The sequence below is a fragment of the Salmo salar genome, chromosome ssa01 (genome assembly GCF_905237065.1).
Source record: "Salmo salar chromosome ssa01, Ssal_v3.1, whole genome shotgun sequence".
NCBI lineage: Eukaryota > Metazoa > Chordata > Actinopteri > Salmoniformes > Salmonidae > Salmo > Salmo salar.
In genome coordinates, this window is record NC_059442.1 from 85,519,994 (window position 1) to 85,536,155 (window position 16,162).

A 16,162-nucleotide genomic window follows, 5' to 3' on the forward strand; every position below is an offset into this window, starting at 1 on the left:
GGAGGCCATGGAATGAGAATTGTATGGCATTGAAGCTCATCTGGAGGGTTGTTAACACAGTGTCCAAAGAAGGGCCAGAAGTATACAGAATGGCGTCGTCTGCGTAGAGGTGGATCAGAGACTCACCAGCAGCAAGAGCGACATCATTGATATATACAGAGAAAAGAGTTGGCTCAAGAATTGAACCCTGTGGCACCCCCCTAGAGACTACCAGAGGCCCGGACAACAGGCCATCCGATATGACACATTGAACTCTATCAGAGAAGTAGTTGGCGAAGCAGCCGAGGCAATCATTTGAGAAACCAAGGCTATTGAGTCTGCCGATGAGGATGTCGTTATTGACAGAGTCGAAAGCCTTGGCCAGGTCAATAAATATGGCAGCACAGTATTGTTTCTTATCGATGGCGGTTACGATATCGTTTAGGACCTTGAGCGTGGCTGAGGTGCACCCATGACCAGCTCTGAAACCAGATTGAATAGCGGAGAAGGTGCGGTGGGATTCGAAATGGTCGGTAATCTGTTTGTTGACTTGGCTTTCGAAGACCTTAGAAAAGCAGGGTAGGATAGCTATAGGTCTGTAGCAGTTTGGGTCAAGAGTGTCCCCTCCTTTGAAGAGGGGGATGACAGCAGCTGCTTTCCAATCTTTTGGAATCTTAGACGACACGAAAGAGGTTGAACAGGCTAGTAATAGGGGTTGCAACAATTTCAGCAGATAATTTTAGAAAGAAAGGGTCCAGATTGTCTAGCCCGGCTGATTTGTAGGGGTCCAGATTTTGCAGCTCTTTCAGAACATCAGCTGACTGGATTTGGGAGAAGGAGAAATGGGGAAGGCTTGGGTGAGTAGCTGTGGGGGGTGCAGTGCTGCTGACCGCGGTAGGGGTAGCCAGGTGGAAAGCATGGCCAGCCGTAGAAAAATGCTTATTGAAATTCTCAATTATAGTGGATTTATCGGAGGTGACAGAGTTTCCTATCCTCATTGCAGTGGGTAGCTGGGAGGAGGTGTTCTTATTCTCCATGGACTCTACAGTGTCCCAGAATTTTTTTGAGTTTGTGTTGCAGGAAGCAAATTTCTGCTTGAAAAATCTAGCCTTGGCTTTTCTAACTGCATGTGTATATTGGTTTCTAACTTCCCTGAAAAGTTGCATATCATGGGGGCTGTTCGATGCTAATGCAGAACGCCACAGGATGTTTTTGTGTTGGTTAAGGGCAGTCAGGTCTGGAGAGAACCAAGGGCTATATCTGTTCCTGATTCTAAATTTCTTGAATGGGGCATGCTTATTTAAGATGGTGAGGAAGGCATTTAAAAAAAATAACCAGGCATCCTCTACTGACGGGAGGAGGTCAATATCCTTCCAGGATACCCGGGCCAGGTTGATTAGAAAGGCTTGCTCGCTGAAATGTTTCAGGGAGTGTTTGACAGTGATGAGTGGAGGTCGTTTGACCGCTGACCCATTACGGATGCAGGCAATGAGGCAGTGATCGATGAGATCTTGGTTGAAAACAGCAGAAAACATCTGTTGCTCCTGTGTAAAGTGTTGGGGCTGCGTTTGAGAGCGATGTCCTTTAGGGTCCGGGCGAAGATGGGCACTGCTGCCTTGTATAGGTGGACCAGGTCGTAAAGGCTGTTCAAGTCCAGGATGGAGTTGTGGGCCAGGAAAACATTTGGTTTTGAGGCACAGTCATGGGAAATACTTGCGTTTACCCGCTGTATGGTAGCAGGGTGGAAGTCTTTTCGTGGTAGCAGGGTGGAGATAACCACTTGTGCGTTGGAGAAAGTAGAAGAAGCTTTTACAATCAATCCCTTGAGTGCTGTGGCCACCATTTCCTGCTGTGCTCTCAGGTCTTTTGTGCCTGTGTGTATTATTATGTGGCTGGGTGAACCTAGTTGGTTCTCAGACAGAAGGTCTAGGGCGCGCTGGGTGTTTGGACACCAGAGTTTAGACACTCTGTGTTTGGGAAAAAGTATTTTTTACTTGTATATATTTCCCGTTTGAGTCCATAAGGAGTACAATCTGTGTCTTGTGTATGTCCTCGGTGGGTGTGGGGGGGTTGTCAGGAGGGCTATCAGGGTGTCTGACAGGGGGGATGCTCAGAGGGGGTGATATCCCCTGGGCTTGGGGTTCTTCATTTGTCTGTCCCTGTGATTTCGACACTATGGTCAGGGCTAGACTGTTCTGCTATGGCTCTCTCCCTGTCCCTCTCTAGCGGATTGCTCCTCAGACTGAAAGATTCTCCTTGTAGTGCTTTTCTCTCAGCTGCAGGTCATTCATGCTCTCTGAGGATGAGAACGCTCCTCTGGTCGACCAGTGTGTGTGTGCACGTGCACTTGCAGTGTGTGTGTGTGTGTGTGTGTGTGTGTGTCTGGGAGACAGTGTGTTTGTGTGAGGAGCTGCCTGCTACACTGTGGGCTCCCGAGTGGCACAGCGGTCTAAGGCCCTGCATCTCAGTACAAGAGGCAACACTTCTGGTTCGAATCCAGGCTGTATCACATCCTGCCGTGCTTGGGAGTCCCATAGGGCAGCGCACAATTGGCCCAGCGTCGTCCAGGTTTGGCCGGGGTAGGCCGTCATCGTAAATAAGAATTTGTTCTTAACTGACTTGCCTAGTTTAGTAAAGGTCAAATAAAAATTAAACTTGAGAAACTATCCTACCATATTTGCATAACCTGCAATAGAGCATGCTGGGAAATATAATAATGATCGGCGTGGTTTAGAGCAAACATATGTTTGTAACTTTACTCAGCAAGCTTGTTCAAATTCAGCTGATTTCGAGCAGAGTTTGAGTAAACAAACTTTTACACATGAGCTAAAATGCTTGTCCTTTTGAAGTCCACTCAAATCACATAATAACGTTGATTAACGTTGGTTAAGTTGGCTTTTTTACAGTATAGGTTTCCATAACCTTAACCATCACTCATATGGACTGTATAAATGTGTTCCTCACATCCATGACATGACTGGGATTGGGCTTAAGGTAGAGGTCATAGCGCCAGTTCTACGGTTCCAATAATAGAACACCTTTCCCAGTGGCCAGCCAAGCCTCATTCGCTCTCCTATCTCTGCCTTTTTTTTCTCTCTCTCCTCCCAATCTCCCACTCTCCTTCCCTCTTTTCTCCTCTCTAAATGTCACTCAGCAGGGGACTGTCACATTAGACAAAACATGCTTTACTGAGAAACCAAATCGGCCAGCAATGTAAAATCCTCCACCCAAACACATTTCAACTGTCTTTCAACTACGTGTAACCGATGTGAAATGGCTAGTTAGTTAGCGGTGGTGTGCGCTAATAGCGTTCAAATCGGGTGACGTCACTCGCTCTGCGACCTTAAGTAGTTGTTCCCCTTGCCCTGCAAGGGCCGCGGCTTTTGTGGCGCAATGAGTAACGATGCTTCGGTGGGTGTCAGTTGGTGATGTGTGCAGAGGGTCCCTGGTTCAAGCCCAGGTTGGGGCGAGGAGAGAGACAGAAGCTATACTGTTACATACGCCTAACAATGACACCGACATTGTGAATAATACTAAATTGGAAATAAAAACATGTCACTTACTACAAGCGGCCTGCAGAGTTTTCTGGCAGGACTGCAAACAGACAAACACAAGCCACCTGTTCAGCCCAGAGAACAGCAGCTTGATGACACCTCTAATGAATGGTCTTGACTCATACACAACAGTATGGTTGATTACAGAGAATCGGAAAAGGAGAAGGGAATCTTATAAGGTATTCATGGGTTTGTACGTTTCGTTACAATATTGTTTTGAACGTTCGTTTTAGGATTGATGTCCAACTGAACGTTCTACTCAATGCATTCTCAGTGGGCGCTGATGAAGATTTAGTCTGAAGTGCATTACTGTGGCTTTGAAACACCATGATATTTCAAAAGGAGGCAAATAATTCGGAAAACCTTTTGTCATCTTTGTTATGTCGCCAGATTGACTTTAGATGCAGTACAACTTTAGCTAGCTAGATAAGATTGAGCGGACATCACTGAACTGTAGCTAGCTAACGTTAGCATTGCTAGCAATTCTTTACAAACTTTGCTAGCTAATGGCAACATTGCCATCTCTCTTAAGTAAATTTGACAACATAATAAAGGGGCAAAGTTGTTCCTACTAATTATTTCCCTATTTTAGCAATATCATCGTATTTCCAGTCCACTATAGTGTAATTTGGACAAAACAGTCATTAGCCTCCATTCAGAATGAATGAGAGAGAGAGAATAAGTATCAGAGAGAGAGAGAATGTTTACTGTCCATTTGTTATTGTTTATTTCACTTTTGTTTATTATCTATTTCACTTGCTTTGGCAATGTAAACATATGTTTCCATGACAATTAAGCCCCTTAAATTGAATTGCGAGAAAATAATTATCAGAGAGAGAGAATTCTCAGAGAGAGAGAGAGCTCTGCATTGCATCTTCTGTTTTATCTGGGTGCACAGGGAGGGCATACTGCTGATCATAAACAGATAAGCTTTTTAGATATAGAGACGAGCTTAGGAAGGATATTGTAATCAAATAAACCTTGTTTGAACTTTTACTATCTGTAAAGACGGGCTCCAGGCTTCCCTGCTGCAAAATAACAGATATATTAAGACTGGCATTCTGAGGGGACACCTATTTGTCAGTCAGTCAGTCATGCTCCTGCTGTCAAAACGTTAACAGACATTTTAGTTTCGGTCTGAGGCGAAGACAGAAATGTTACATTAATATCCGATTCTATTCTCACATGCACTCAAGACCCGAAATACACCCTCAGATGGCCCAGAAATAGGCTTTAATTTGCCCCCTAAACAAGCTGACACAGAATACACACATCTGCCATGCTTAGGCAAGCTGTTGTTGCCATGGTGACAGTCAGGGTCTAGTCACTAAACAGTGGCGGTTGGCTCCACTGTGCTATTATTGTTAAGCTGCATTGGAACCCTCGTAGAGATCACACTAGTCCTTATATGATCACACACAAACATACATTGACATACACGCGTTGACACACACACACAATGACACTTATTCTTTCCAAATCATCACAGCTGCCAAAACCAACCAGAGAGGGACATTATTCACATAGTGATATGTCGATCAGCTGACCTCCCTTCTGCTCGGTCTTTGGCTACATCCCAACTGGCACCCTATAGTGCAGTACTTTTGACCAGGATCTATAGGGCTCTGGTCAAAAGTCGTGCACTATGTAGGGAATAGGGTGCCATTTCAGAATCAGCCTTTATCATAGAGGAGAGAACTAGGAAGCTATCTGGCTAAATCCTCATTTTAGGAGCATTTATCCTCTATTTCCAGCCACCACACAGATTAGAGGACAGGACAAACAGTACCAGCATGACCTGAGACATAGGGGCTCTATTTTAACAAACCTAACGCGATGGTAATTCTTAGCGCTGGTGGTAGCGTTATAGGTTCAGGGGGTGTCAGAATAATTTTTGCAAGAGGGCTAAGTTTTGATGAATAAACAAGTTGTGGGTGTGTCGAGGCTAGACACCTCACTGGCCAATCAGAACATGCTTCATAGCTAAATATGTGGTTGCTTCAAGTTGTGTATTTATTGGAATGTTAGTTCGTTATGGCCTAGTTTGTTAAATGGTTTCAATACGTATGATGTCTACCTTGTTCTAATTGCATTGCTTCAATATGGAAATACATTGTTAAACATAGGCTATAGTATTCACACGGATATAGGGGCTAGGCCTACTGGAAATTGCAGTCTGGACATGGACATGCCAAACATAGTCAATAAGCAAGATTACATTGACTAGGCTATTGATAAGGCCTACAATTCTGATCAAACCAAATAAAAACAACTTGTTTTAAATAGGCCGTGTCTAAATACAGTTCAAGGCACCATAATTGCACCCCGTGGTCATATAATACAGACAAGGCAACGGGCTATGGAGGGTTTTACACAAATACAAACTTTTGACAGGAGCTGGATAACGATCCAATATAAAGAGAAAGGGGGAATGTCCATTCACCGTTATACTGCTCGCAAATGTTTTACAAACATCATGGAACAATATTACACATCATTTTTGCATTTCTCCAGAAATAGCAGGTGAAATTGCATCGCATTCAAGCCATGTACGGTCTCACCATAAGCCCATGGACAGTAAATCTTGGTAATAAGTTTGGTTTTCCATTTAATTAAAACTATCACTCTGTTTTTTACGCCAACAACAATATTTCTAAATAGGATCGGGTCTGAAGCATGATATCATAAATCGCATCTCTCGTTCCACGAGCATAAGGCAATGTGTGCACACGTAGGCCTAAGGGTTCTTCGGCAGGAGACATGGATGTTTGTCCTATCGATTGAATATAGTTTATTAACTAGTATACAATAACCCTACAATAGGCCTAGTTATAACAAACATGTAGCCAATCACGTTTGGAAATATTTGTCTACACACATTGGATTCGCATTTCGAAAATGTACTGTATGTTCGAGCCATGGACAAGTGGACATGGCTCAAACATTCTAATAAGATTAGAGTACCATCGCTGTTGATATCTCACTGGGCAGAAACTGGTTGAATCAACGTTGTTTCACGTCAATTCAACAACAAATAAATCTAAAAAACTAATTGGATTTGCAAAAAGTAATCAACAGGCCTTTCTTCTATTCCACCCAACATTTAACCTAAATCCAACGACATGGTCCTTTTTTTGTTACTGATTTCATGTTGAATTCATGTTAGTTGACCACTCAACCAGATGTAAATCAAAACTAGATATTGAACTGATGTCTGTGCCCAGTGGGATTGCCTGTTAGTGACTTCGCCACATGAAAGGTAAACAAACAAACAGGCAAAAAGCCTAGGTCACAAGTGGATTTAGCACCAAAGACAGTCATCGGAATTCCCACAATTTGACAGTTAGGTCCAACAAATTTAAGTGAAAGATGCCATTTTTTTTACAAAATGGTCAAGGAAAAATAAGCTGTCTAATGTAAACAAACTTCCTACAGTCACTGACACCTTTTCACAAACTTTTCACAGAAGCTGCATGGACAAAAACCTTGTCCAATATAAAGAAAAACAAGAATGCCTGTTCATTGTTTTGCTGCTCGTGATATTTTTTTAAATAACATTGGTTAAAGGCTACTGACTAGGCTACTGACTAGGCTACTGACTAGGCTACTGACTAGGCTACTGACTAAGCTACTGTGCGCCTCTGCTGGCAAAATGGATGCCATAACCAATTGTGTTACAGCTTTTGGCGGGTCTTAAATATCACCATTAGCACTGGTTGAAATTGGCACATTGTCACACGTTTTTAAGGGCACAACTCAAACATTTCCACCCCCCCCACCTCAGTGCAAGAGAGCTGATATAAGAAAGGGAAATGACCAACCCTGGCGCCAGGTTCTGAAAATAGCAGAGCGCTGGCTTTTACAAGTCAAAATTGCCAAAGAGTGTGCGTTTGACACTAGCGCCAGTTTAACGGCAGCCGAAAATAGACCCCAAGCTGTGTCCCAAATGGCACGCTATTGACCATGGGGCTCTGGTCAAAAGTAGTGTACTAGATAGGGAATATGGTGCCATTTGGGAGACACATTCTATACTAGAAACCGTCTGCAACCCTTTTTTTGGACAATGTAATGGCCTAAAAAGAATCATTCAAATCATTTACAATGTGTAGCTAGGCTAACAGTGTTAGAAATGGTCCAATAACCACCATCTTTATTCCAGAGGAGGCTGCTGAGGGGAGGATTTTCACAATGTCTGGAATGGAATAATATGTGGTTGACACCATTCCGTTCATTTTGATCTAGCCATTCCCATGATCCCGTCCTCCTATTTACAGTGCCACCAGCCACCACTGTTTCAAACAGTAAGGGTAGCTGGTGACTTTGTTCTGCTTCACTAAGCCTAGGTGAAACTGCACCATTCTGACAGTGAATAAAATGAGAGTTCCTTCCTGGTCCATGCTGCTAAAATCATGAATGACAGCCTCCCTCCATCCATGTAGACAGTACAGTGGGCCAGGCCAGCTGGAGGTTGGACTACAATTGGGACTGGGGAGCAGGGTGGGGATGGAGGGGATGGAGAGGGGTGGCAGAGGGGATAATGCCCTTTAAGCACTGCATCCAGCCTACAGCAGCCCTTGGCACACCACTCCAACGTACACACGCCATTTCATTAGCCCTTCCTCCCCAGTCCTCCCCCATCATCACCCGTCCCTAAACTAGCTTTGCTAAGCACTGATAGCCAAATCATCAACGATGGCATCAACCCTTTTAAGGAGATGTACAGCCAACAGCGACCGCTCTGATGCCAAGCTGATTTTGCACCTTGCAGAGGATGACTGAGGACAGAGGACTGTCCTTAACTATAGGCCGCCTGGGCTGGCAGGATACACAGGATGGGTCCCAAATGGCACCATTCCCTATATAGTGCACTATGGGTTTCCGTATGGGCCCTGGTCAAACGTAGGGCACTATAAAGGGAATAGGGTGCCATTCGGGGCATGGGACGGGGTTAAAGTGAAATGAGGAGCGTCTCTCTAATCTGATGCTGGTTAAGTCTCTTCTCTTAATCTCACTATACAATATAATGAGGATAGCGTAGGATGGAGCGGAGGCATGTGACACACTTTGGTGAGCACTTCCACCGGTTCGGCTGATGATATCTGGGTTCTTCAAATACTATTTCAAATCATTTAAAATACTTTATCTGTACTTGAGTGAGATAGTCTGGTATAACAGACCAATATAGTAGTTCCAAAACTGCAAACCCCTCCTACTTGGCACTCCAGGCAGACCAGAGCAAACGCTCCAAGTATTTCAAATACTGTTTGAACCCAGGTCTGCTAGCTCACCAAAATGTAAACGGATCAACTGTGCTCTCTTGCTCTCGCTCTCAGGATAAGGGTATTACGGGATGGGATGGGGGGGGGGGGTATGGCCTTAATACTGTCCTATCTCAGATCCACTTCTCCACTTTGTCAGACGTCACCCTGGCTTTGTTGTGACTGATGGATGGTGTAGCTCTTTGTGTGTGAGACCATGTTAGGTTATGGTCTGTAAAAGCAGGGAGACACTAATTGGTGGTTCTTGATGAAGGCTCTTGATATAAATATAATATTAATTATTTAGCCTAAATGTTGGTCAAGTAAATCCACAGCAAGCAGACATGCATGTGCAACTTCCATTTTCATTTGTATAGACATAAATACAGCAAGTATTTCATTTGCAGCCCTGAGAGTGAGCTTGTGGCTTGCCAAATGTATTCAATAATTAACTTCTCATAATGACTAATGCAGGAAATGAACAGGCCCACAGAACAAATGGCATATTCAAGCCATTTGTATAAGAATTTCCATAAAAATGGAACGCTGGTTTTCAACGCTTCGGGGATACCACTTTCTCTGAGTCCTCTATATTCCTTATCAACTTTTCCTGACAGGTGACATTCACGTGTACCACGCCTTGTGAAAACATAAAGCAACCCAGAACAAAAATATGAGACACTAACTCACCCAGAGTCTGTCCTAATATGGACACTGTACAGGTTACTATAAAACATGGACCCTCCAGGATTCTGCCCTTATATGGGTACTGTAGTACCAGGACTCGGTCCTGGTAGGGACACCATACAGATGACTATGCAACATGGACTCCCCAGGACTCAGTCCTAATAGGGACACCATACAGATGACTATGCAACATGGACTCCCCAGGACTCAGTCCTAATAGGGACACCATACAGATGACTATGCAACATGGACTCACCAGGACTCTGCCCGTCAGTGTCTGGGCTGATATCATGACCCCGGCCCAGTCTTTGACGGAGGTCATCCAGCCCACCTCGCTGAGTGCAGCCACCGTCTCCTTGGTGTGCTTGATCCCATCCCCATGGGAGGTAGGGTTGTGGACCCGCTGAGCATTCTGGAAGAGAGAGAGAGCGAGATGTATTAAAAGAAAGAGATGGAGAAGGGGGTGAGAAAGGATAGAGACAGAGGGAATCAGCATTACTAATCAGGGTATAAGATCTTCAGAGCAAATGTATCGAATGTACTATCACGCTCCACCAGTCTCAAGCCCTGAAGAACAATACATGGTCGAGACCATAGCAGCCTGTTTTGCTTTCAATACGTCAACACACACGTTAGCAGGAGACAGGAGAGTAAGGCAAACACTGAGCCTAACACGGGCCTGGGAGACTGTGTGCATGCGTGTCTCTGTGTGCGCCTGTGTCTACCGTGTGTCTCTAGGAGAAGGTGTGTCTCTGGGAGAAGGTGTGTATGTGTGAGGAGTGTCTCCATGGTAGCCAAGCAGCCAAAGAGCACCTCTGCTGCTGCAGCCCAGCCAACTCACTGAGTTTCTGCCGCCTCAGTGAGTGGGCTGGGCTGTCTGCTGCCTCAGTGAGTGGGCTGGGCTGTCTGCTGCCTCAGTGAGTGGGCTGGGCTGTCTGCTGCCTCAGTGAGTGGGCTGGGCTGTCTGCTGCCTCAGTGAGTGGGCTGGGCTGTCTGCTGCCTCAGTGAGTGGGCTGGGCTGTCTGCTGCCTCAGTGAGTGGGCTGGGCTGTCTGCTGCCTCAGTGAGTGGGCTGGGCTGTCTTCTGCCTCAGTGAGTGGGCTGGGCTGTCTGTTGCCTCAGTGAGTGGGCTGGACTGTCTGCTGCTTCAGTGAGTGGGCTGGACTGTCTGCTGCCTCAGTGAGTGGGCTGGACTGTCTGCTGCCTCAGTGAGTTTCTGCCTCAGTGAGTGGGCTGGGCTGTCTGTTGCCTTAGTGAGTTTCTGCCTCAGTGAGTTTCTGCCTCAGTGAGTTTCTGCCTCAGTGAGCTGGTTGGGCTGTCTGCTGGACTGTCTGCTGCCTCAGTGAGTTTCTGCCTCAGTGAGTGGGCTGGGCTGTCTGTTGCCTCAGTGAGTTTCTGCCTCAGTGAGTTTCTGCCTCAGTGAGTGGGTTGGGCTGTCTGCTGCCTCAGTGAGTTTCTGCCTCAGTGAGTTTCTGCCTCAGTAAATGGGCTAGGATGTCTGCTGTGCGAATACTTAACAGTGTGTGTCATAAGCGCATCTGAAGTATCCTATAAGTATAACTGTAGAACCTGTCATTGGTTCTACCTGGAACCAGAGGGTTCTTCATGAGGAAGAATTTCTGTTACATGTATTTAAAATACGTATTTTAATTACTTCTGAGTATTTTGTATGTTGTATTAGACTGGATTGAACTACACTCCAATTATATTTGTAACAAGATACTTTTGAAAGCTGAAATGTGTATTTTCAAAATACTTTTCTATACCATTTCTATATAGCTGTTCACAATTTTGTGGCCCCCTTTCACCCTACATTGGTATCAAAAGTCTGATGGCACTATGGAGTGATAAGAGTGTCTGCTGAATGAACTAAATATAAATGTATATGTAAAAATGAACAATTGCAAAGCATGCTGAGTATTACTCTAATGAGCTCTGCTCCGAAACAAGGCAAATGACAATACCCAGTGTGCTTTGCAGTTGTTCATTTTCACATTTGTCATTTAGCAGACACTATTATCCAGAGTGACAGTGCATTCAACTAAGGTAGATAAACAACAACATATCACAGTCATAGCAAGTAAGAAGTTTATGTAACAGTTACTGAGAATGTTGTTGCTGTTCGGCAGGCTACTTGCAAATGTAGTTTTGGATTTTAAAATACATGTATTTTAATGATATACAATACTTTGTAAAAGTATCTTATATTTTATTTTGACACATTGTTCTTTAGGGTATTTTGTCATTGTAATTCATAATTTATGCCCATCCCTGATGAAAGGGTTGTAAATGGCCCTCAGAATGGTTCCCCCATAGGGACAGATTACAAAACCCTGTAACCAGAGGGTTCTTCATGAGGGTTCTACTTGATTTATTTAGAACACCCATAGAATTTTAACATAATATGGCTGACCATAAAAAATAACTGTATAGTTCTTCAAAGGGTTCTAGAAACAACCTTTCAAATTGAGAATATTAAGAGCATGTTCCTTTTCTTTATTTTTTTTTTATTGAATATTTAAAACATACAATATACTTGCAGTGAAGCCGCTCAGCAACTACATCACATTAGTCATCTAACAGACTCACATCCAGAGCGACACACAGAAGCAACCAGGGTCAATGCCCTGCTCAAGGGCACGTTGACAGATCCCCCACAAGGTCAAAAACGGGGAGCCCAACCAGAGATCCATCAGCCACCGGTCCAAGCTCCCAACCGCCAGGCCACCAAGATCCCCCCCCCCCCACAGTTCCTCAAGAGCTGCCCCTCAATCATCCATGGTTCTTTATAGAACCATCAAAAAAGGAATCTATATACTTCAGCACCAAAAAGGTTTCCGCTATGGTTACAAGCCAAAGAATCTGGTACTATTTAGAAGAAAATGATTTGTGTTCACTACCTCGTGAAGCGCCCCACGGTCCTGCAGCCTCACCACATGACGCTCCTTGCTTTTCTACCCATAACCCCCGTAGCCTGCACCTCACTGCCCAATGACCTTATGCCGTCAGATGTTGGTTCCGTCCCAAATGGCACCCTATTTCATATATAGTGCCCTACCTTTGACCAGGGCCCATAGTGCAGTAATACACTATAAACGGAATAGGGTGCCATTTGGGATGCATCCCTATTTTCACAGGAGCTCAGGACCTATGAAGAATCGCTTGATGCAATTTCACTGGGTTCTGAGAAGGTCGAGAGGCCAGTATGAACATGTTCACTGATGGGGAAAGAATAGAATACAACAAGACGCTGTGGTGATTGTGACCTTGTTTTCTCACAGATGATGGCACTGTGTGTGTGTGCCCGTGTGTGCGTGCGCTCGAGTGTATACCTATCTGCGTCATCTTCCAACAGCTGGTTAAACAATGCTACGTTTATTAGAGTCAGACTGCTGTGACTGTCGTCCATTTGTTGCAGTGTTAATACCCAGGATTTGAGCATGCCGTGCTCCCAACATGCACTGGGGTTGTTGTGTGTCTACACTGATTGGCTAGCATGACTTCAAAGCTCTCCTGGCATGTAACTGTGCAGCAAGCGGCATGTGCTGTGCCTCTGCTTCAACCATAAACCTTCAGAGAGCTGGGGGATCGGCACTGTTCCGATGGCACACACGCAAAGCACAGGACGTATGAATGGAAAGGCTACTAACACAGAAACAAAATCGCGCTCAATTGTTTGTATGTCTGTGAACAGCAGACAATAACGCATAATAACTAAAATATGTGAACAGATATAAAGGACATTTCTGAAATTAGGTTATATTGTCAGAGAGGATAGCATTATTCTGTGGCTCTTTCATGAGGAGATGCAAACCAAACTGAAGTGGTAATACTGGCACTGATAATATGTAGAAAACCCCATAATGAACAAACCCAGCTTCTTGTTGTTGTGGTTGTTTGTGTTTTTGTTGCAGCAGATCGTCTTTAGGGAAGCACCGTAACAGTTGCGGAACGGAAAACAGCATATTTAGTCTTATTTAGTGTCAGTCTAATGCTGTGAAATCTAGGTCACGTCCAAAATGACATCCTATTCCCTACATAGTGCACTACTTTTGACCAGAGCCCTATGAGCCCTGGTCAATAGTAGTGCGCTATATAGGCAATAGTGTGCCTTTTGGGAAGCATACATAATCGTGTTAGTAGGAGCTATTATTTAGAGCAAAGCCAGGCGTCCTCTAGCAGACGAGCAGACAAACCATGATACATCTCCTATTGCAGGGGTAGGCAACCCTGTTCCTGGAGTGCTGCAGGTACTTCAATACTTTGTCACAACTAGATACCACACGAGACCAACTGAGCTAATTGTCAGAGGAAGGCCTTAAAAATTGTCTCCAGTCAGCCAAGTCATAGACCGTTCTCTCTGGTACCACACGGCAAGCGGTACTGGAACACCAAGTCTAGGTCCAAAAGGCTCCTTAACAGCTTCTACCCCCAAGCCATAAGACTGCTGAATAACTAATCAAATAGCCACCCGGACTATTTACATTGACACCCCCCCTCTTGTTTTTACACTGCTGCTACTCAATGTTTATCATCTATGCATAGTGACTTTACCCCTACCTACATGTACAAATTACCTCAACTTACCTGTTCACCCGCACGTTGATTCGGTACCGGTAACTCCTGTATATAGCCTCATTATTTTATTGTGTTACCTTTATTTTATTTAGTAAATTTAGTAAATATGTTCTTATTTCTTGAACTGCATTGTTGGTTAAGGGCCTGTAAGCATTTCACGATAAGGTTGTATTTGGCTCATGTGACAAATAAAATGTGATAATTGATCAGTTCAGTGATTGCCTATATTCAACACACCTGGTCTTCCAGGTTGGTTAATAAATCAAAAACATGAAGCACCTGCGTCACTCCAGGACCAGGGTTGCTTACCCATGTCCTATTGTCTGGCCAGGGACATGCTCCTGCCCGCATGAGGCAAGGGCTCCATCCCAAATGAAACCTATTTCTAATGTAGTGCACTACTTTTGAACAGGGCCTGTAATAGTGCACTACATAGGACATGAAGGTCAGTCAATGTGGAAAATGTAAAAAAAACTTTGAAAGTTTCTTCAAGTGCAGTAGCAAAAACCATCAAGTAGCAAAACCATCAGCAGCAAAACCATCAAAAACCACCATCAAAACCTCAAAAATTGCAGCCCAAATAAATGTGTCAGAGTTCAAGGAACAGACACATCAACATCAACTGTTCAGAGGAGACTGTGTGAATCAGGTCTTCATGGTTGAATTGCTGCAAAGAAACCACTACTAAAGGACACCAATAAGAAGAAGAGACCTGCTTTGCCAAGAAACACGAGGAATGGACATTAGACCGTTGGAAATCTGTCCTTTGGTCTGATGAGTCCAAATTTGAGATGTTTGGTTCCAACCGCTGTGTCTTTGTGAGATGCAGAGTAGGTTAACGGATGATCTCCACATAGGTGGTTCCCACCGTGAAGCATGGAGGAGGTGTGATGGTGTAGGGGTGTTTTACTAGTGAGACTGTCAGTAATTTATTTAGAAAACACTTAACCAGCATGGATACCACAGCATTCTGCAGCGATACGCCATCCCATCTGGTTTGCACTTAGTGGGACTATCATTTGTTTTTGAACAGGACAATGACACAACATTGACACAAGCAAGGGTTGCCTTCCAGAGAGACAGATTGTAACATTCTCTGTTTCATGGAAAAATGGCTCTCTCAGGATATGTCGTCGGAATCGGTTCAGCCACTGGGCTTCTCCATGCATCGCGCCGATAAACACTTATTTGGGAAGAGGAAGGGTGGGTGTATGCTTCATGATTAACGACTCAGTGTAATCATAACAAGTTCTTCTGCTCACCCGACCTAGAATTCCTTACAATCAAATGCCGGCCATATTACCTCCCAAGAGAATTCTCGTAAGTTATCGTCACAGCTGTGTACATTCCCCCTCAAGCAAACACCACGACCGCCCTTAAGGAACTTCACTGGACTCTATGTAAATTGGAAAACATATATCCTGAGGCTGCATTTATTGTAGCTGAGGATTTTAACAAAGCAAATTAGAGAACAAGGCTACCTAAATTCTATCAGCAAATTGATTGCAGTACTCACGGGGGTAATACACTCGATCACTGCTACTCTAACTTCCGCAATGCATACAAAGCCCTCCCCAGCCCTCCCTTCGGCAAATCCGACCATGACGCCATCTTGCTCCTACCGTCTTACAGGCAAAAACTCAAACAGGATGTACCAGTGACTAGAACCATTCAACGCTGGTCTGACCAATCAGAATCCACGCTTCAAGATTGCTTTGATCACGCGGACTGGGATATCTTCCGGTCAGCCTCAGAGAACAACATCGATCTATACGATGACTCGTTAAGTGAGTTTAAAAGGAAATGCATTGGAGATGTTGTACCCACTGTGACTATTAAAACCTATCCTAACCAGAAACCATGGAAGGATGGCGGCATTCGCGCAAAACTGAAAGCGCAAACCACCGCATTTAACTACGGAAAGAGGTCTGCAAATACGGCTGAATATAAACAGTGTAGTTATTCCCTCCACAAGTCAATCAAACAAGCGAAATGCCGGTACAGGAACAAAGTGGAGTCGCAATTCAACGGCTCAGACACGAGACGTATGTGGCAGGGTCTTCAGGAAATCACAGACTACAAAACGAAAACCAGCCACGTCACAGAC

The 16,162-nt window shown here is 44.4% G+C and overlaps 1 protein-coding gene across 9 annotated transcripts in view; it reads right to left on the reverse strand.

Moving 5' to 3' along the window:
* The window catches only part of LOC106611671 (calcium-activated potassium channel subunit alpha-1), a 231,384-nt gene that overhangs the window by 177,116 nt on the left and 38,106 nt on the right, over nucleotides 1-16,162 (reverse strand). For all 9 annotated transcript variants that reach the window (XM_014212234.2, XM_014212216.2, XM_014212208.2 and 6 more), the window contains exon 2: nucleotides 9,735-9,890. In XM_014212234.2, coding sequence (XP_014067709.1) covers nucleotides 9,735-9,890 — 156 coding nt within the window. The remainder of the gene's footprint in view (nucleotides 1-9,734; nucleotides 9,891-16,162) is intronic.